Source organism: Dipteris shenzhenensis, chromosome 6 (assembly GCF_047967505.1).
Source record: "Dipteris shenzhenensis isolate YYH24624 ecotype China chromosome 6, Dip_SZ_1.0, whole genome shotgun sequence".
NCBI lineage: Eukaryota > Viridiplantae > Streptophyta > Polypodiopsida > Gleicheniales > Dipteridaceae > Dipteris > Dipteris shenzhenensis.
The window spans coordinates 19,067,499-19,088,074 of record NC_141601.1 but is presented as its reverse complement, the minus strand read 5'-3'; the positions used below and the strand labels follow the sequence as shown (position 1 = coordinate 19,088,074).

General features: G+C 42.7%; 1 protein-coding gene across 1 annotated transcript; it reads right to left on the bottom strand.

Moving 5' to 3' along the window:
* Window positions 1-1,384: 1,384 nt before the first annotated feature.
* On the bottom strand, window positions 1,385-18,850 carry LOC147900896 (putative ADP-ribosylation factor GTPase-activating protein AGD8). Its single transcript, XM_087375545.1, has 7 exons — window positions 18,687-18,850; window positions 10,771-10,889; window positions 10,122-10,581; window positions 9,767-10,027; window positions 2,183-2,308; window positions 1,975-2,082; window positions 1,385-1,821 (listed from the first exon to the last, which is right to left on the bottom strand). The coding sequence occupies exons 1-7, from the start codon at window positions 18,753-18,755 to the stop codon at window positions 1,714-1,716; spliced, it is 1,251 nt and encodes a 416-aa protein (XP_087231671.1). The 5' UTR covers window positions 18,756-18,850; the 3' UTR covers window positions 1,385-1,713.
* Between the last annotated feature and the right edge of the window lie 1,726 nt (window positions 18,851-20,576).

The window sequence follows — 20,576 nt, the reverse complement described above, 5'->3', positions numbered from 1 at the left end:
CTGGTTCAACCTTCTCAATTTTCATGCAATATAGCGAAACTAAAATGGATCACTCATTATTTGTTTGATATCATCTTAAACAATGATTATCAGGTGGGTGGGTGGCTGGGTGTGTGTGTGTGTGAGAGAGAGAGAGAAAGAGAGAGAGAGAGAAGGGGGGAGGGGGGGGGGGGAGTGAGTAGGACTTACTAAATGAAGGTACTACTTACAAGCACTACTCTTTTTACTGTTTTTGCACATCTTTATGCAAGTTCAATGGTGGTATTCTCTTGTGCATCCAGTTTGCGTTGATTGTATCAGTCATTCGTCTTCAAGCGGTGTGCTATTAGTGCTGCAAATCTAAACTTTAACTAAGCGCTAACATGATAGCTTCAACCAGGATTCAAGGAGGCCCACCAAACCAAAGCGTTCAGCACATGACAACACAATCGGCTACTCTGCAAAGGCATCCCATGTAGTCAGAGAACCAACCAAAACAAAGCATTTCAGATGATACAAATGATCAACCACAAGAGAGCAGATGGTCCTCTCTTCTGGATACTGGCACAAATAGCCTCTGATGGGACCAACGTTAGTATCATGGGCTTGCAGGGTACCTGTTGATGCAACTCATTTGAATTACTGCCTTTTAGGTAGGCTCACAGAAAGTTAATAGTTTTGAAACAAAAATGACTTCGTAAACAAATGATGCGAAAGTAACCCCAAGTGTACATCATGCTGGACAGTAAAATAAATCAATAGAACCACTCAAACCCAGGTTTCATGGCATCTGATGAAAGGAAGTAAGACTATTTTGTTAACTAAAGAAGGGAATATTTCAGATCACCAATGATGCTCAGTTTAAACTCCAAATAAAACACAGCTACTTACGGTGCAAATCCAATTTGGGTGGACTTATGAGAGGCGTGGCATAAAATATACCCCTGATACCCTAGCTAGGGAGGCAGGATGTAAGAAAATCCTTCCATGACACCAAAAGCATAACTAGGCAAATCCATTGTCTATTCACTCAATGTTAATCATATCTATTAATTAGTCTGCGTCGCCGCCTCCTTAGTGTCAATTAAGCTAAGCTATGTCTGAATTAATTAATTAGCCTAGCTAATTCGCAAGCTAATCTACATCTCTCAGGCTCGCTCTGCCGCCTGCCCTGCTGTCTCTCCCTACCCTGCTCTCCCTGCCGCCTCTCCTTAAGCTGCTCTCCTCCTCCCTCCTCCCCCCTTCCCTCCTCATATGCTTGCTCTGGGCGGCAGCTTCGAACAAACCAGATTTCGAACTTTCTCGAAACGGCGCATTCTAGATCTCCCCGAATCTTCTCGAATGACCACGAATGCATTAATATTAACACAATTACCTTACCTTAATCAATCGTCACTCAGCGTCACGTGACAAATACAAATACGCATTTTCCAATGCCGTGGGTGCCTATTTGGCAGGATAAAATTGCTTTAACCTGGTTAGGACAGAATCGCCAATCTAGCTTGTTGTAGGAAAAATAATGACTGCAGCTCTCACCCACTTGCAATTCTCAAGATACTTTCGTGAGTAGATAACTAAAGTGGATGATCATGCGTTCCTTGCAACAATGCAACTATAGAATCACTTTAACCTAGTTTACAAATGAGGCGTATTAGCCTTGTTGACCCAATTTGCAGCAGATTCTAAGCTTTCATAAAACCGGCAATTTTTTGATTGTGCGCATTTGAAATACATTCATCTGATGCGATCTTGAAGATCGGCAAAAAGGTTGGATGCCATGGTCGTAAGCTTCCTTCCAGTTTCGCCAGCCAAATCCCTCAAAGAGGACATATCCTGGGAAGCCTTTAAAAATACAAGCAAAATGCAAAATGCTAAGCCTTAATGACCTTACTGCAACAATGTACAGTTAAAGATATACTTATTTCAAAAGGTGAAAACGGATGAGATCATGCCATGAATAAGACTTATTGAGCCATCTTCTATTTAAAAAGATACCTGGAAAGTAAGCTTTGTCAGCAGTTCACTGGCAGTCAGGTCTGTTGACACATTGGATGATCCCTCATTGCGCTCAAAAAATTCTGCACTTGAAATAGAACTCGAATTCTGCTCAAGAAACCAGCCACAATTACCATATGCATAATAATATTGAGCTGATTGATAAGAATGCATTCACTCGTGGTTGAGCCTCTCATAGAAAACTTACAGCATACTTCTGCAGCTGTACTTGACTGTCAGTGTCACTAATTTTTTTCTCCTCTCCAAAAAACTGAGAAGATGATATGGACTTGGCATTGGCAAACTTTTTCTGTGCCTCAATGCTCTCTTCAATCTGAAAAAGTCATATGTGTAAGCCCTTAGCATTGATACCACGCAGAAAACTTCTTATTCTGAATTGAAAAACAACTGTGAAAAAAAAAAGGACCATCTTGCATGACTACCACTTATTTTATCAAGCCCCTTAAACACAAGAACTTGCTCACGTTTTGAGCAGGCTGCTCCTCTATAATCCTGTGGCACTTTGCCAAAGGCTCTAGGCACTTTTATCTCCCCCTCAGTAGCATTCTTTGACCAATACCAAGACCCAAATCACCCCCCAGCCCATCAGTGGCATTCTTCAGCTTAAACAAAGACTTAAGTGATGCACCCTCAATATGTACACATTCCAAAGATCCTATCTTAGCATGGGTTAGGATGCTCGCTTAGTAGCTCCACCCTTTTGTTTATTATATCAGGGTTTTCTTAAGTCTCATAGACCCACCGTCTTTAGCAAACTTTAATAAACTTTCTTTCTTTCTACAATCAAGCTTGGCAATAGACAATGCCTCGCTTACCCTGAAAAAGCAGTGATACTACTAGTAGTCATAACTCCCTACCCTGAAAAAACAGTGATACTACTAGTAGTCATAACTCCACAGGAAGAAATCATTATGACCTAGTGTCTCATTGATATAAGCAATACATCAGTATGATGTAATATTATCCTAAAGAGACCGCGCCCGTGAGAGAGGGGGGGGGGGGGGGGGGGGCTCACTGGCCTATGGGACAAAGTACATCAAAAGAAGAAACTCGTACAAGCCTCTGTGGGCTGAGGCAAAGGGCGCGCTAGGGCCCTTGTAACTCAAAAACTCAGAACTGAGAACTAAAAACACAAAATCCGAAACCCGGTGCTGTGGTGGCTCTCTCGTGGCTACAAAGATGTCCCGGATCTGCGCATGTCAAGCTGTCTCTCATTTTGGTGGAGGACGTGGTCTCCTCAACGTTTGTATCCAATCAGCTATGTCAAGAGTGATGCCTCATCTCTGACGGTCTCCTCTAAGGAGTGTTGAGTGGGTTGGACCTCGATTGTGCGTGCTCTAGTCACTCTCCATGTCGTGTGTGGTATCTGGCTCCGCAGCGTCCTGTCATCTCTCCCCGTTGATCCACACTACCCTCATATCAGCTAGCTCCTCCTCCACCCCACTATGTAGAAGTCTGTGACATGTCACTGTGCTCAACCTCCTGCTGCCATCTAATCTGTCTCAACTCTCAATAGTGTCTCTCTGTGTCGTCACATCTCAATCAGATAGAGCCCGATGTAGACCTGGTCATGGAAGTGGATCAACCGTGAGAGTGGACCAGAATCGTGCCTCTCCTAAAAGAGGCAGTAGTAACGTCCCTGAACCTCATAATATGTTGAGCAGGAAATTAGGAAGAAGTCTTCTGTCTCAACCTCCCCTAACGTGCATAATCTACGGAGCCGCTGTGTGAGTTGCCTGCAGCTCTTCCTACCTCAATCCTCAGCTGATGGGACGAGACTCACATCTACCCAATGGCAATCCTCAATGCATGTGAGACTCTTTCGTCCTCGAAGTACAAGGATTTGATGATGAGTCCATCTTCCAATATTCTGAAGAAGTGATCATGATAGAATCTTGTGGGGGAAATCTTGGTCCCCCCCCCCCCCCCCAATTCCGAGACGTATGGAGCTAGAGGAGATCTAACCGTATGATATGGTTAATCTCATCTCATGGGATCAACTCGGGCGGTGCAACCGTGCTACACTTAAAGGGGGGAAAGCTGGTCCATCTGAATACATGGACCGGCAAACCATGTGGGCACGCATGCATACCATACTGTACCGACCCCCCTCTCTACTAGCTGTCTAGATGACTCTAGTGCCATGATGAGTCTTTCGTCCTCTAAGTACAGGGATTTGATGATGAGTCCATCTTCCAATATTCTTAAGAAGTGATCATGATAGAATCTTGTGGGGGAAATCTTGGTCCCCCCCCCCCCCCAAATTCCACGACGTATGGAGCTAGAGGAGATCTAACAATATGATATGGTTAATCTCATCTCATGGGATCAACTCGAGCGGTGCAACCGTGCTGTACTTAAAGGGGGGGAAGCTGGTCCATCTGAATACATGGACTGGCAAACCATGTGGGCATGCATGCATCCCATACTGTACCAACCCCCCTCTCTACTAGCCGTCTAGATGACTCTAGTGCCAGCCTCGGTAGTCTCCAATGGGGTAAGGCTCAAACTCTGTGCAAGAATATCACAGTCTGAAAAATAGCATCAACCTTGACAGATTTTATGGTGGCAAACTCTACATGTACTATCTGATGGGGGACTGAGGGCTTACTCTGAATCATCCTAGACCCCATAATCAACTGTAGCCGCTCAAATTTCCTTCACTTTGTCGCCAAGAGATCACTCCCCCAAAAAGATGCTGCTTTGTCAGCAAATCCTGAAAGTGTGCTTGAAAGCACTGCCTCTCCTGTCAATGCCAAGCTCCCTGTCCACGTGTGAGTCGTGCCTTGGCTGCATGGGTTATCATGAAAACTGGCCCTATGAAGACTGTCCCTAGGTATATACTATCTCCACTAGCTCACCTTAGTAAGTGAAGCTATGTCGGTGGAGTATTGCGTGTGAGGTTAATTGTCAGTCTCTCTCTCTACAAAACACCTCTAGGGCCTCCAGATGTCTCTGTAATCCCTCTGTTAAAGATGATACAAGGCCTAGATTTCCTGGAATCTCCTCAATGAGTGCTGTCTCTGGAATCCTGCCTGTCCTAGAGCCCACTACCCATGTGCCTCTGTGAAGATGATGATCTCTGTCTCTAGTGGATCCGTAAATCTTGGCCAAAGTATGGCCAATCATAACAGCACAATAGTTCCCAATATCCATGGCATCCTTGCTTTGTGTATTGGCACAATGGTGGTAGTACTCCAAGCGGGTGGGAAGCCATGGCATACAACATGGTTGAACATCTACGCTAAAATCACAGCCAAGACCTCCTGCCCGGGCGGTGCGGATGCTCAGTACATAAGCCCTCATGATCCTGAGCTCTCCGGTTATGGAGCTAGCAGAGTGAGCCTACATTCTGTGCAGTGAACAAGTGACAAGTAGTGGGCATGGGTATAGAAGACATATTAGGTGGTGCCAAGACACGGGTGGGTGTGGAAGGGGCTCTCACTATGGCTAGCGTAATAGCCAAGACGTTGAAAGCCAAGTATGAGTGGTCAACATGCCGAGTGGGAGAGGAGGGACAATAACGTCATGTATCCATGATACACAAGCTAGAGGTCACATCAAAGAGTCCACTAAGCTTGCCCCCCCGCCATGTGGGAAACAACTGAGCCCACAAGATGATGGCCACCTCTGGAGTCCAGTGTATATATACCTAGATGAATCGAGGAACATTCCCAAACTCATCCTCTAAAACCACAACATAGTGCAGTTTCAATCTCATGATAGTCACTCACAAGGTTGAAAACCATAAACTCCATCATGCATAGCAGGGACTAGCTACTATGACATCCCCACTGACGTCATCAGTGCCCAACAGTGGGTGTAGACCATAGTATAAAAATATGCTCTCACACATACAAATCCACACACCCACACATGCTCGAGCATCCATTTATGCAGAGTCTTCGTACTCAGTTTCTATCGGCACTCCGGAGGTGAAGGGCAGACTCAGCCATGACGAAGGCTAGCCAGTGTATATAATCAAGTCATGGACAACCCCCAACTCAAGTAGATGTCGCCCATATCCTGTCACAAATGGTTCATCAGCTGAGCGCCTCACTATCCCAAGCTCTACTAGATCTAGCTCCGGTACTATAAGGGAATTAGATGCAAAATCTAGTAAGCCCACCTATCTATCTCTTGTGCAGGCATTGAATTCACTAAGGAAGGAGACGTCTCTCTGCCTCGAGAACTCCGTGAGGTAATCATGCATCGTCTCGTATGGGCTATGTCCTTATTTAGCGACCTCATGCACGTAGGATGATGTGTCTAGGGAGAAATAGCACACGGCAATGAAGATCCCGTAGCTGGACTCGTATCCACATATGTCATGCATGCTCCTCTCTCCGTATCATCAATATAAGCGGTCTCAAATGCCTACTCCTACATAGCCTCGTATCCCGTTGTCTCTCCTCATCTCTCTCCTATTGCCTAACTCCATAGTGTGTATCCTTTCACTGTGGCCAACCCCCTCTTTGGACTCTCATAAATCTCAATGATGTCTCTGTCGGTGTAGGTCTCTGAGAAACTCCTAGGGTCAAACCAAAGAGTGCCATTATAATTCCACACTACCACCTTCATGCTGTTTTGTGCTCTCATCTCATGAGTCAAACACCGTCATGTACTGTCTATTTTCCTTTCTTCCCTTTCTCCTATATTTGCCCTCTCTCGAATGATCACTTTGCCATCTATGTAGGTTATCCATTTCCCTCCTTGTCTTGCTGCCATTACACGCACGATCCCCTCCCTCCTATGCTCTTGTTGTAGGATTTTGAGATCATCATATCCAAGAACATCTTAGTGCCCTTCAGTGCTGCCCTCATACTCATGAGGGTGGATCTATCTGTGGTTGGCCGCTGGGGGATTGGGGGGGGGGGGGGGGGGGGAGAGAGAGAGAGAGAGAGAGAGTGCAAGTAGGAGGAAGGAGGAGGGAGAGTAGATAGGATTAGATGTCACATCAAAAGTATAAAATGAGTGGTGGATGGGGACTTATATAGTTCCTCCACATTTCCCACTAACTCTAGCTAAAGGGCCACTAATGAAGCCCTTTTTCCCCCTTCATTACAGCAGAGGGCAAGGGGGGATGCCTTAGGTTATGAAGCTAGGAGTAGGACATTTGTCGTGTTTAAGTGGCCTGACGATGAGCTTGACTATTCTAAAGGGTGACATTGCCTAGTTAGGACCGTCTTGACAGTTAGTACTAGTGGTGTTAGTGTCCTAAGTGGACTAGTCATGAAAATTATTACTAGTCCTAGTCCTAGGTGGTGTTAGTGTCCTAAGTGGACTAATACCAAAGCGGTAAGCTTAGGGGTGTGTGCATCCAAGAGCTTCAAGTTGTGACTCTTGCTTTATCTACCACGGCCATGTTGTGAAGCCTTCTATAGTGTTGTTGAGTAGAGAGGTTTCTATAGAGAATCTAAGAATGGTAACAAAGCCATAAGGATTTACCTTAGGCGTGGGTTCTCTATGTGAAGATGAGCAAGGGAGTTTTTCTCATCAACGTATTCGTTAGGTAGATAATAGTGTGGACATATACCAAGCGGTTAATGAAACGTTTTGGTATCATATGACTTTGTGTGAACCTTTTGTTGGTTGAGTTCAAGCCTTTTGTGAATTTGCCTCTGTGAATCTATGCTTGGTACATTCGTGTAGTATGTACTTGTGTGAATAGTTTGGTAGCCAAGTACACGGCCATGTTATGAAGCCTTCTATAGTGTTGTTGAGTAGAGAGGTTGCTATAGAGAATCTAACAATGGTAATAGAGCCATAAGGAGTTACCTTGGGCGTGGTATCTATATGTGAAGATGAGCAAGGGAGTTTTTCTCATCAATGTATTCGTTAGGTAGATAATAGTGTGGACATATACCAAGCAGTTAATGAAACGTTTTGGTATCATACGACTTTGTGTGAACCTTTTGTTGGTTGAGTTCAAGCCTTGGTGAATTTACCTGTGTGAATGTGCGCTTGGTACATTCGTGCAATACTTACTTGTGTGAATAGTTTCGTAGCCAAATACATATCTATTAGCAGATGGTTTATGCAATTACATGAGTGCCATAAATCTTCATATTAGATCTTGTTTGAAATGATGCATATGAAAATATAGCACGTCTCACACGAAACCATTACGTATGTGCAGATAACACATCTTCCTTTAAAGATTGGGTGGTGACTTACATGGTAAGTCGTATGCACGGTGATGAAGTTAATATATTGGAGTTTGTTTACTTTGAATATTATTTTCAAAGGCTTGTGAAGTAAAGATACATGTTCTGTTGATTCAATATTAATATCTATGTACATTAGATGTGATATCCTATTGAGACAAATTTAGTTCTTGATTTGGCTACATATTTGTTTGCTATGATTGCAAATGGTCTAAAATCAAACCATCAACTTTGTTTCAAAAAGCCCTTTCTTTTGGACATACATTGCAACATAATTGTCAATATTTTGATGGTTAAGTTTTGCAAAGTACCATGGATAAAATTTGGACAGAAGCTTGAGTATAAAGTTCTGATTCTTTTAATTTTATTTGCTTCTTTAATATCTTAAATTATTGGTTATTTATCCACCATACAATCTTCTCATGTCCTCTGAGTTAGTGCTGAGCATGCTTTTAATGAGGCTGGCCATGTGCTAGTTTTAGAAAATACCCAAATCCTTGGCCCAATCTCGAGCACATGGTCCCAAACCATTACAAGAGAATCCTACTTCTCTTGAGTAATTCCATAGAATTCCTTACAATGAATTTTTCCAGCTTGAGCTTTAAACTAAGTCCCTTGAACAGAAAATTACCCATCTTGATGACTCAGCTACTACTTTAACTACGTTATTGAATAAGTTATTTGAAGCTCAAGCTAGTCAGACATTCGAAGTAACTTCTACCTCATCTGCACCCAATAGTGTGCCGGTGGTACTGCATGGTGAGGGCACTTCTCTGTTGAGTGGTCATTATAAGGAGTCAATGAAACCATGCATTTTTAATGGAGAGAAGAAAGATAACATAAGGATACCTTTATAACTTTTTCCAAAAATGGTAAGATCACCAGATATTAAAATCTACCCCTTCTGACCATTCTTCTGGCCTCGTATGACAAAGGACTTCCAAGACTATATTGTTAAGTACTAGAAGTGGCAAGTTAATAAGGTAGAACCTCATCGAGTTAGCCAGTTTGCTACATCTATTAGAGATAATATTTGGTATGGGAGAGTATCTCTATGGACTTTATTATTGATCAAACAAGAACCCACAAAAGTCATGACTCTGTGTGGGTAGAAGGTGATTGATTGACTAAGATGGCCTATTTCATTCCAACTATTAAAAATGCGAAAACCCCGAAGTTCACAAGATTGATGGTTGGTGGAGTTTTCAGGTTACATGGTTTGCCTATAGGCATTGTTAGTGACTGGGACAGCTCGCTCATGTCATAGTTAAGCACCTTATGCCAGAGTGCCATTCGCACAATTTTCTCACAAGGAAGATCATCCTTGACCGCAATGCAATCGGAGGTACTACCTTGTGGGTAAAGGGAATCCCTTGCTAATGCATGAGAACCGGTGCAATCCCTATGTGAATTTGACAATATAGATCCTCTTACCAAAGGCCCATAACAATGATTGAAGGTGGAAATGAACAAGTTCGTATTTTTAAGCTTGTATGTCTTCGACAGAAAGAGAGCCACAGAGAGAGAGAGAGAGAGAGAGAGAGAGAGAGAGAGAGAGAGAAGTGTGCACATGTGCGTGCGCGTGTATGTGTTAGCAATCTCACTTGTATTTTGGGCCGACTAGAATTAGCAGCTTTGCGAGGCCCTGCAGAGGTCCCAAATTCTGTGAAAAAGTCCCCTCCTGTAGGTGGAGCCAACACATGTCCTGAGGCTCCAGACAGTGGACCGTTTGTACTTGCTTCTTGATCTTCCAAATAGGCAAATCTGGATGTACGAGATGCAGACTGTGTCGGTGCATTTGAAGGTGGAAGCACAGGCTCAGGAGGAAGCTCAGAGGGCTTCTGTTCATAAAGGCTCTCGTTTCCCTGCAATTGATCCATTGCAACAACTCAAATTGAACAAGCTGCTTCGAGAAGTCTATGCCTTTGCATACAAAGCATGAATCATATTTGCACTTACTTTGGATGCAAGCTTCTTAACACCCAAACCACCACCTGATTTAGCACCTAGTGTCTTCTTTGCTCCAAATGTAGTGGGCTTCCTTGTTACAAAAGTGGTTGAAGGTCGAGCCACAGATGTCGGAGGGGTTTTGGGTTGCTCAACAATAACAGTTTCAGAATCAGCTGCTAAGTTCTTATTATCAGAAAAGTCTTTGAAAGAAATTGTAGCCTGTGTGTTCGGAGAATCAGGCATAGGAGGAGGAGACCCAGGGGTAGCTCTTATGCCAGCAGAGACGGCTTTCATAGCTTCCTTGGCAAGCAATTGCCTATAAAGCTCAGCTGCCCTTGATGTGTACTTTGATTCGATTTTACCTCCTTCAGTCCATCCATGCTGCTTAAAAAATGTCATTGCTCGAGCATTGCCTCCAGCAGACATCAAATGCAACTGTTCTTGGGTCCATGCATCCAGATTGGTTGACCTGAAGTGTTGCAATGCAAAATTATACAGGCACCAAAAATACGTTTCAAAATTGCACTATAGTAGCATTGATATCATATGACTTCAAGGTGCTTTTCTGTAATGCAAAAAAAACGTTGGCATTGTCGTTACAGAACATTTTAAAAAAACCTAACAGCCAGACTAAAAGCACACTGCAATTTTTCATTACCTTACAAAAGTGATGTGAACACCAAGACTGCGATGGAGTGCTGAGCAATCCAAACAAAGGAAGACTCCATAAGTAACAGATGCCCAAGTAGGATTCTTAGCATTGCAGTCAAAGCAGGTCTGCACAACAAATCCAAATTTTAAAACTCTCTCTCTCTCTCTCTCTCTCTCTCTCTCTCTCTCTCTCTCTCTCTCTCTCTCTCTCTCTCTCTCGTGATTAAGCATGCATACACAAGTGCATGTTGAAAATAAGAAATTTGGCCTCTATAAACAGCACATCAAGCCTAGGTTCAGAAATCAGATTGTTTTATGGCCTGGAATTCAGAATGTCAGTTTCCAATCATGACTAACTAATACTTCTAAAAGAGTTGTATTCACAAGGTGCTGAATTTAAAGCATGCACACATTCATGACTCACAGTTATTACCATTCCCATTGTTTTAATGATGATGGACACCTATACATGCAAAAGACAACAAAGAGCTTCAACAACGGTAGGGCCACAATCCTCCCCTATGCTGGCGCATAGAGAGAACATTGCTACTTTTACAGTTTTGAATAAACTTTTTTTGGGCTTGACACGAAGAAGGATCATATTTCTTATGGTCGCAGCATGTTTCTGTAAATATGAGGAGGCATAAAGAGACATAGGAGTTTAATCCTCCATGTGCTCACATATTGCAACAAATGAGTTTGGACATTGAAGAAGGGTGTTGGAAGATCTATAGTCCGCTCATTGTGTCTTGGGTAGGACCAACGTGTGGTCCAGCCAAGTGCCAATGAGGGGACAATATGGGGCCAGCTTTGGGTCCCCAAACTATGGGCCATGCAAAGGCCAGGGAGTTGGCAAGCTAGTAGGTTGAATGAACTGATCACACCAAGGCCAGCCTAACCAAATACAGGTTGAAAGCATCAGGTCGAGCACAAGCCTAATGCGTAAGTAGCTAGCTAACATCATTTGTGCTATTAAAAGGGCCTATGATGATACACCCCTGAAATGCTGGTTTCTATCTCAAGCTACCTCCAAGACCATCAAAGGTCAATACACAAACACAAGGACACAACTATGTCATCACTCAACCGTACATCCCCAGAAGAATCACCCCCGGGCTAGAGGTCAAGCAACCACGGACCACCATACTCCCAAGTAAAACTATTAGTCCCATACCATGCAAAGACCCCTTTGCGCAAAGATGCCTCTACAGAGAGACAAGCCTAGACAAGCTCGCTCCTAGCTAGGTCCCAAGAATACTCCAAATGCATCAAAGCTCCTATTAGGCATCTCCCAAGGATGCAATAGGCCATCTCATCTCAAGCACTCAACTTTGTCGACTTGGCATTGTTGAAACTTGATAGTTTTGAACTTAAAATCCTTGTGGGACTTGTCATGAGACTCAAACAAGATACCACGTCTCATATACCCTTACTTCAGGTATACATACTTTACCCTTTTGAAAAAACATTCATTCCGAATGGATACTCTCTCTAGCTTGTACTTCATCCCAGACATGTTTAAATAGATCATCCTTTGAAATAAAGCCCATAAGAGTCTCATAGAGGTTCTTTGTGATGATTCATACTACAAATTTTGCTCAAGGCGTCATCTATTGGTAGATCCTTTTTGATAACGGATCTCAAAGTCAAATTCTTGCATAAGCTCTGACCACTAGGCTTCTTGTCCCTTAAGGGTCAAAAGTATTGCAAAACCGCTCGAAAGAAAAGTTCTGCAAAGGATTGTGAGTTCTTTCACAATTCTCTCCTACATTGTTGCATGCAAACATGATTCAATAGTGGATGGACATAGAAGTGTGCACAGCAACATTTAAAAATTAGAAAGAAGATTCCTCCAGCTGCATCTTCGCAGTGATATCCATGACTGACATTACGCAGTGCCAAGTTTTGCTAGAAAGTAAAAGTTCCTCGCCTGAAGTTGTCTGGATTTGCTCAAGCCCCTTCAAATTCCACTTCAGTCATTGGAGTGAATTAGCATGGATTTCATGACGAACCCAGCAGCCATTGGTTCTAAGAACACCATGTGCCTAACCATAGTAAATCGATTCAGTAAATTTGTCATGCTTATTCCTTGCAAGCAGAAAATTGATGCACAAGACACCGTCTCAAATGGTGGTACCCGATGTGCAACATTCTCAGGTACATTGTTTCGAATCAAGAATCCAAGTTCACCAATCAGTTTTGGAAGGCTCTATTTGATACCTTAGATACCAAGCTCAATTTTTCCAATAGGTTCCATCTAGAGTAAGATAGCCACACAGAGATCTACAATCAGCTAGCCTTTGATGTGCTGAAGCGTTATGTCACCTTCGCAATGTAGATGGGAATAGTTTGTCCTTTGGTCCAAGGGATATTCAACACACCCACTGCACCAATGTGGGCAAGACGAAAAATCATGGAGACTGTCAAGGACTGCATTGCCAAAGCTCAAAGGCCAGCAAGCACCACCATGACATTGTTACAAGGAAGGCCAGCGGGTTTACCTTCACATCATGAAGAAACACCTCAAGCAAATCGATACTAAGCTTTCACATCGAAGCTTTGGACCCTTTCCATCCTTCAGATCATTGACGATATAGACCCAGTTGGTGTCCACCCAAGGGGGTCAACCAGCAGTCGACCCACACCAATCCCCAGTGAGCCAGCAGCCCTAGGACCGGTCCAAAACCATATAAAGGACTCCCTCCTTCCTCATTCAGGATCAACCCCAAGAGCCTCTCAGCCAGCAGTTCAGCCCAAGAATCCTCAGCCTAGACAGCCGCAGGGAGGAGCAGAGGAGCAGCTTGCCTCTCGGTTCCTCGTCTCAGGTTGGTTGTAGAGAGCCCAGATGCCCTCCTAGAGGTGATTCTCTTGGAGACTCTTAAGGGAGGTATACTTCGCCCATAGATTGGAGGTCTCTAGATTACCAAGCCAGTGTTTGAGGTACAGGTAGAAGGGGCACCTAGCTAGAGATTGTACAAGAGTCTTGAGTAGGGCCCATCCCTCTCACAAGAGACACAGGGACAACATAATGACATTCAAGAGGATGGGACCCGAAGGAGGCCCGGAGGACGGAGGCACCGTTGAAGAACACTATAAAGGAAGCGAGAATGGACGAAGGAAGAGAGATGATCAAGGATGAGTCATGATCTACTGTTGGGGTAGTCTCAATGACAGTAGGTAGAGTCCCAAATCCAACTGGGTTGAGCCTTTTGAGGGAAAGTGGACCAAGGTGGGGAAGAAGAAGTGGAGTAAGTACTGAAAGGGTCTTCCTTCATACAGTTGTTATTCGTCTACAAGCCACAGTTCATATTCAGCTTCTCCTTTGTCCTTTTTGTCTCGGTAAAGATAATAGGCTAGAGAGAAGAATATCACGAGAAGGTTAAGAATATACCTAGATGAATCCAGGAACATTCCCAAACTCATCCTCTAAAAACACAACATAGTGCAGTTTCAATCTCATGATAATCACTCATAAGATTGAAAACCATAAATTCCAGCATGCATAGTAGGGACTAGCCACTATGACATCCCCACTAACGTCATCAGCGCCCAACAGTGGGTGTAGACCATAGTATAAAAATATGCTCTCACACACACAAATCCACACACCCACACATACTTGACCATCCATTTATACAAAGTCTTTGTACTAAGTTTCTGTCAGCACTCTGGAGTTGAAGGGTTGAGGAAGCCACGAGAAGGTGAAGCATGTTGATATTTTCTATCATTCCACTCAACATCAGACCGAAAAAGGACTGTTTCTTTTAAGAACAATTGGCATATCTATTCACCAAGGCATTGCCAGAAGCAAAATTTCAAGCATCACAGAAAATCTGTGCATTGTTGTACAAGTCTATTTCCCTGAAATTTTAAGGTGTAAGCTTCTTTAAAATTATATATTTAAAAGTTGAAACAAATGGGGGAAGGGGAGCGACAAGATTCACATGACATATAGAAAGGGATGAGAGGCGCTGAGAAAGGGGGTACCTTAAGACACCTTTAGACACTCTTGTTTTTTTTTTTTTGGGTGGGTGGGGGATAGCAATAACATTGAGTTTGACTTAGCCATGCTATCATCGATGGTGACTTTGGATCTAGCAGTGGCAGTGACCTCGTAGATTCGGATTAGGATGAATCTTCAGAGATTTGAGTCTTGAGAGTCGAAAGTTTCCTTTCAATTATATGTATCGAGATGCAGATTTCATTCATATCACATGTGACAAGATTCAATTGTCCATTTAAACCTTTAAGTACTCAATACTTGCGAGCTCTTGAGTCGCGAGTCTTAACTTTAAGTTTTAAGTCTTGAGTAACGAGTCTTGACTCTTAACTACATTGTACAAGTGCCTTCTTGCATTGTTTAATGTAGCTTATTGTACTTCTAGAATCTAGCAGCGCGCTATTCTAGCAAGTTGTACATTTGTATACTTATACATATATTAATTAAATATTTATTATTATAATCACAATGGCGTGTCTTACGTGTCTTATCTTTAAGACACTTTAGACACTCGTGTCTGAAGCGTGTCTAACGTGTCGTGTCTTAACGTGTCTTACAACCATGAGAGGAAGGCTGAGAATGAAGGGGGGAGAAAGGGGATGAGAGACGGCTGAGACGGATCAGGGATTAAGAGAGAGCAGGGGCTCAGGGAGTGCAGCATATGGACTGAGATAGGGTTAAGGGGTGGAGATAGGGCTAAGTACGGGCTGAGGGACAGGCAAGGGGCTCACAGAGTTGTGAGAGAGGCAAGACCCAAGAGTAGAACGAGTAGAAGGACCTAGGTGCACGCAATGGTAACATAGTACAGGTGAGAGTTTCAGGAAAACCAAAACAAAAAAACAAAAATAAAAACCGCCCAAATTTGTTTTAAAAAATAAAATAACTTTTAATAAAACAACACAAGCACACCTACCAATTAGAAGCGTTCCAAAAGGCAGCCCTGAATGCTTGAATCACACCTATCCATTACGTGCACACATCCGACTGACCATGAATCTGTGTATCAGTAATCATAGATATGAGACCTTCAACTAAAGGGAAAGTGTTAGAATAGTTGTCTCATATGTACATAGGTTAGCAGTGTGGACTATAGTGTTGACAAGGGTTTGGTTGATGCACCCTGGTACTTCCAAAGCTGATGATACGACCACAAGCCCTCTATGCAAATTGTGGTTTAAGCAAGAGCCCCTTCTTACAATTGCCATCTAACCAAGGACTGAGATCTGGCACCATTTGGACACTCACAATTTCTGGCTCTTATTCGACAATTGGGGACTGTTTTGGTGTTGGTTTGAGCATTATGCATGCGTTTAGGTATTATTCGGAGATTATAAGTGACATTCCACGATACTATTTAGTAGTCCACGACGGTGTGTTGCGCTTCTATCTTACGCATCAGCCCAACAACACTGCCCTACTGCCAGCACATCATGGTGCCCAAGTGACAGACAGTCTGCTGCCCATAAGGCAACCCTCATCCTCCATGATGAGTCCACATGGCGTGGACGCCCATTTTCCGAGAGAAATCTTTCGAGCATCCGAGCAAAGGGAAAATAAATCTTTCAACTATGTAAGAATGCAGCAAAAATGGATTGAAAGTAAACATAGTTTCCCTTAGAAATATGCAAAGTATTATAGCAATGCCTATTTTTTACACATATCTTTACATAAATCTTTAGGAATGGTGAATAACATAATGGATGGCTTTTGAAGAAACCCACATGAAGAGTGGATTTCTATGTGAAAATTCTCTCATAATCCTTCTTACAACTTTTACTTAATAGGGGGTATATTGAAAACCCTCTCTCAACCTATCTTCATGAAAGGTTTCTCCAAAGAAACATCATTAAAGCAATCCATCCAAGGTAATTTCTCAAGCGAAACCCCTTTGAAGGAGGTCTTCCAAGGTTGTTTCGTTGGCGAAATCACCTTGGACAACACTTTTAAAAGTATCATATCTTTCACATCCAATGTCCAAATATAGTCATTCAGCCACTCAAATCAACCAAAAAAGGCCATTTGAGCACACCTACAGAGTTATATTTTGCAAAATCTTGCATATATAGTCTGAAATCTTAACTTTTTATTTTTCTATAAACACTGAAGGAAGCTCTTGTCATATTGCTATAAATGTGTTTAATAAGTAGGTATGCATGTATAATATTATTACATTGAGAGTGATTGTAAGGGATGTTTCTTAAGGAAATTCTTTTTCAACCCTCTTGTTAGGTAATTATAGGGGTACAAAGGATGTCAATGAGGAGGAAAATTTACTTATGTGAAAGAGAATGAGTGAGTGACTATTCTATATATTTTTATGATAAAGGGATCTAGTTCTAGTGAAAATAAAAGTGCAAAAACCATGTTTCCTAAAGAAATAATATTTTTAAGATCTCTTAAAAAACACGCTCAAATAACACCTACTCAAAGGTTTTGCTCATACAAATGACGCATTCCCCATATGGCAACTCTACAACCATGCTTATTTCACAAGTGTCAAGCCCCTAGGTCCTCATCGTATGGGGGCTGAGATTGGGGCAGATACCATTTTACCGAACAAAGAAAACTTGTCAACTTCACTAAACTTCTTGAGAGAATTTGTCAAAATTCTTCAAAAGATTCCTTGATTGTCAACAGCATTCTTGAATCATGAAACACTAGGCTTGAAACCATAACTTGACCGTGCTTAGCATGGATCAAATGTAATGGCATCCCTTCTTATGTCATCAATGCCAACACACGTGCAAGTCACATGCACTAAGGAATAGCCATTCAAATTAACAAGTCCCAAAGTTTCTATGGCTTCCTCAGAGGCAAAGGCACAGCGCACAATGTAGGCTGAAAAAACAGACTCATCCTTGCTCCATAAATGCAGAACTTCAATGCTATGCTAGACGGCATTGCACACCCCAATCCTTTTGCTGACCTTGTTAAACAGAATTGTTTCATCCACCAGTCTTTTTTATGGTATTCGTTTCTGTGACCTTCCTACTCATTAGTGGCGATCAAAACATTGCTAGCCTAGCACTACGGGATCGGAGTATGCACATAGTACATTACCACAAGGTAATGGTAAAATCCAAGTGCTGTTTTACCGTGTCCACAAAAGCAAATCGCTTCAATTTAAATTGATCCCTTGCATCTGCTGTAACAGTCCGTTTGTGCAGTCCTTGCATTATATAAAAGCACCACAAGGCATTTCCATTCTTCATTTTCCTATAGGTTGATCTAAGGTGAGGTTCTCCATAGACTTCAACTTATGGTTGCGCTGCACATTGCATAGATTTCAAAGGGAGAGAGATCTACTTCCAACGTTTCTTTGATGTACTGAGAGGGGGAAAAAACAATTATAGTGCAATCACCTTAAGTTGAGTGAGTCTACGTATGGAAGTGCCCCTTCTTTGGAATTCTTTACCAATACACACACGGAGTGTTGGAAAGTGCTTGAGACGAATTTAAATTAACGATGCGGGTATGTAAACTATGTTTTTCCAAATGCTGGGATGGATTACACACGTCACCAGCATTCTCGCAATTCTAAATGCAAGGAACGCACAGCGTGCACATCACTTTCGTCATTTCGTTGACAGGAAAATCGAAATGGATCGCGTGGTCCCAGATTATCTGCACTTCAAGTGAGACAATCGAGACCAAGAAAGAAGGACCAAATCTTCTGCAGATGGTGTAACTTGGGAGAGCAGTGTAGAAGGCAAACTCAAGAAGATTCAGGGTGCTCATATTAAAGCACAATTGCTTGGTGAACAAGGAAAGCAGTTCTTGCCACTAGTTCATCTGACCTTCATAGCAATTATTAGCAGAGATTTTGAAGAAATCGGGGGCTCTATCAAATTGAATAGGGTTGGGCACAAATCAGGAAAGGAGGAGGCGGCAAACGGAGGGAAAAAGGAGGGGGGTGGAAGTACCTTGTTTTCGGGCTTAGACTTGAGCTTTCGGAAGACGGTATCGCGATCGAGAGCCTCATCGGAAGCCATGGCAGGCTGAGAATGGCGATGAAGATCCTGGAGCTCACAACAATCCCACGTCTGTAGAACCTGCAGGCTGCAATGCGTGCACGACAACAAAGAAAAGTTTGTTCTTGTTTTATATACCTCTCCCCGAAAAAAACAACAAAAAGTTTTCTTGTTTTCTTTTCTTAGCGAATCCTTGAATGCCACTTGGTGCAATCTCCAACGTCTTTTCTTCTTTTAATCTTAGGGTGTTCATGCTCCGCCACCCACACCCCTGCCGGAGGAGGACATAGAAGTGGAGGATGGCCACGAGATCTGGTGGTTCACACCATTAGGCGGTCATCAAGCTGCTACTTTATGTCATTGGTGTAGCGGTTGGTAGAGATGAAATGGGCCAATCGTGTAGCAATTGCAAAAGTTGGCCATGGAGTGGGCGGCCTTCATGGGGCGAACACAAAGCAATGTCCAAGCACTTGGGCACGCCTATTTTCGAAACCAATCTTACACACTGACGCCTGTCCAAGTGAGTGAAGAGGCATCCCATGGCGAGGCGTGATTTGTCATGCAAAAAGGGGGGGCTTATTGTCATAGGCAACCATTATCCCCCGCTGCTCACAACGAAGTCACTCAACTGTCTTATTGTTCAATCTGACCATCCACTCAGAAGTCACTCAACTGTCTTATTGCTCAATGTGATAGTCCCTTGCCAGGTGCCATCTGCATTAACTCCCTATTGTCTTGCCACCACGTAGGCATTTTCACGTATGATTGCAATAAATAAAGGTCTTGTTATTGTTATATTGTCTGCTTGGTGTGTAATCGCACACTACCCATGCCTTTTTCACTTGGGCGGGCAATGTGTAGCCGCTAATGGCCCCAATTTTTATTTTTGTTGTTTAGAAAATCCAACGGTAAGATAAATTTTCCTTCGTTGTTAGTGCTCAGTTGTAGTAATCCCTACATGTGACACTCAAGTTTTCAATGATAGAAGTATACTATGTTCGTGGTTGCACTCGCTCCGTTGCAGCAATCCCTACATATCAAGTCCTTTGTTTTGTGCGATAGTTGAGTTTTCAATGACAGAATTGCAAATGCTATAGATAATTTCAATCGAGAACTCACAAATGTTATAGATAATTCACAAAGCATTTGTTGCATTGCTAAATAGTAGCAGCAGCGCCAAGCTCTCAAGCTCTAAGCCTTAGTTAACTTGCTTCTTCATGCGTTGTCATCTGCTTGCTTTTGCTAAGTTCAATGCTTTAGTTTGCAATGTCCATCATATATAACCCTCCCTATCCTAGTGCAAAAGATGAATGATGCTCAAATAATAGACATAATAATGCAAAGAGGTGGGTAGTAGTTGGTATATCATACTTTGTAACTTGTATTTGTGCACCAAAATGTGATCATTTGTGCCCACGTCCTACTCTAATCCTGCTAGTGTAAAACCATGCATTAATCCACCTTGATGTCTATGATCTCACCACCTTCAATAGCTACCCTAATTCAATAGTCCTTTGCATTTTTCATTCAACACAGAAGGTAAGGCCTCTTGTTGTTCGTAATTTTGTTAGATGTATAATACAAAGAGTGTGAGAGAGACCTCAGAGAACTCATGAGAGCAGCTATTGCTTTACGCCATACCTCAAATGCCTACTTCCCTCCCTTTGGTTTCCCCTTTTGACCTACTTTTAGCTTTTGGTTCAACTCTTTCTCCCATGTGCTCACAGTTTTTCAAATCCTAAATGCACAAAAGTGTTAAGTTGGAGCAAAAAATGGTAGTGTCTTTATTTCATTCATGAATGGAGATCTTTGATTATAAGTTGTTTATTTTAGGTGGCAGTG

Coding starts and splice junctions, on each gene's coding strand:
- LOC147900896 (XM_087375545.1), bottom strand. CDS start 18,755: ATGGCTTCCGATGAGGCTCTCGATCGCGATACCGTCTTCCGAAAGCTC. Junction 10,028..10,121: donor TTAAGAAGCTTGCATCCAAA/GTAAGTGCAAAT, acceptor GATCAATTGCAG/GGAAACGAGAGCCTTTATGA. Junction 2,309..9,766: donor CTAGTCGGCCCAAAATACAA/GTGAGATTGCTA, acceptor TGACTTTTTCAG/ATTGAAGAGAGCATTGAGGC.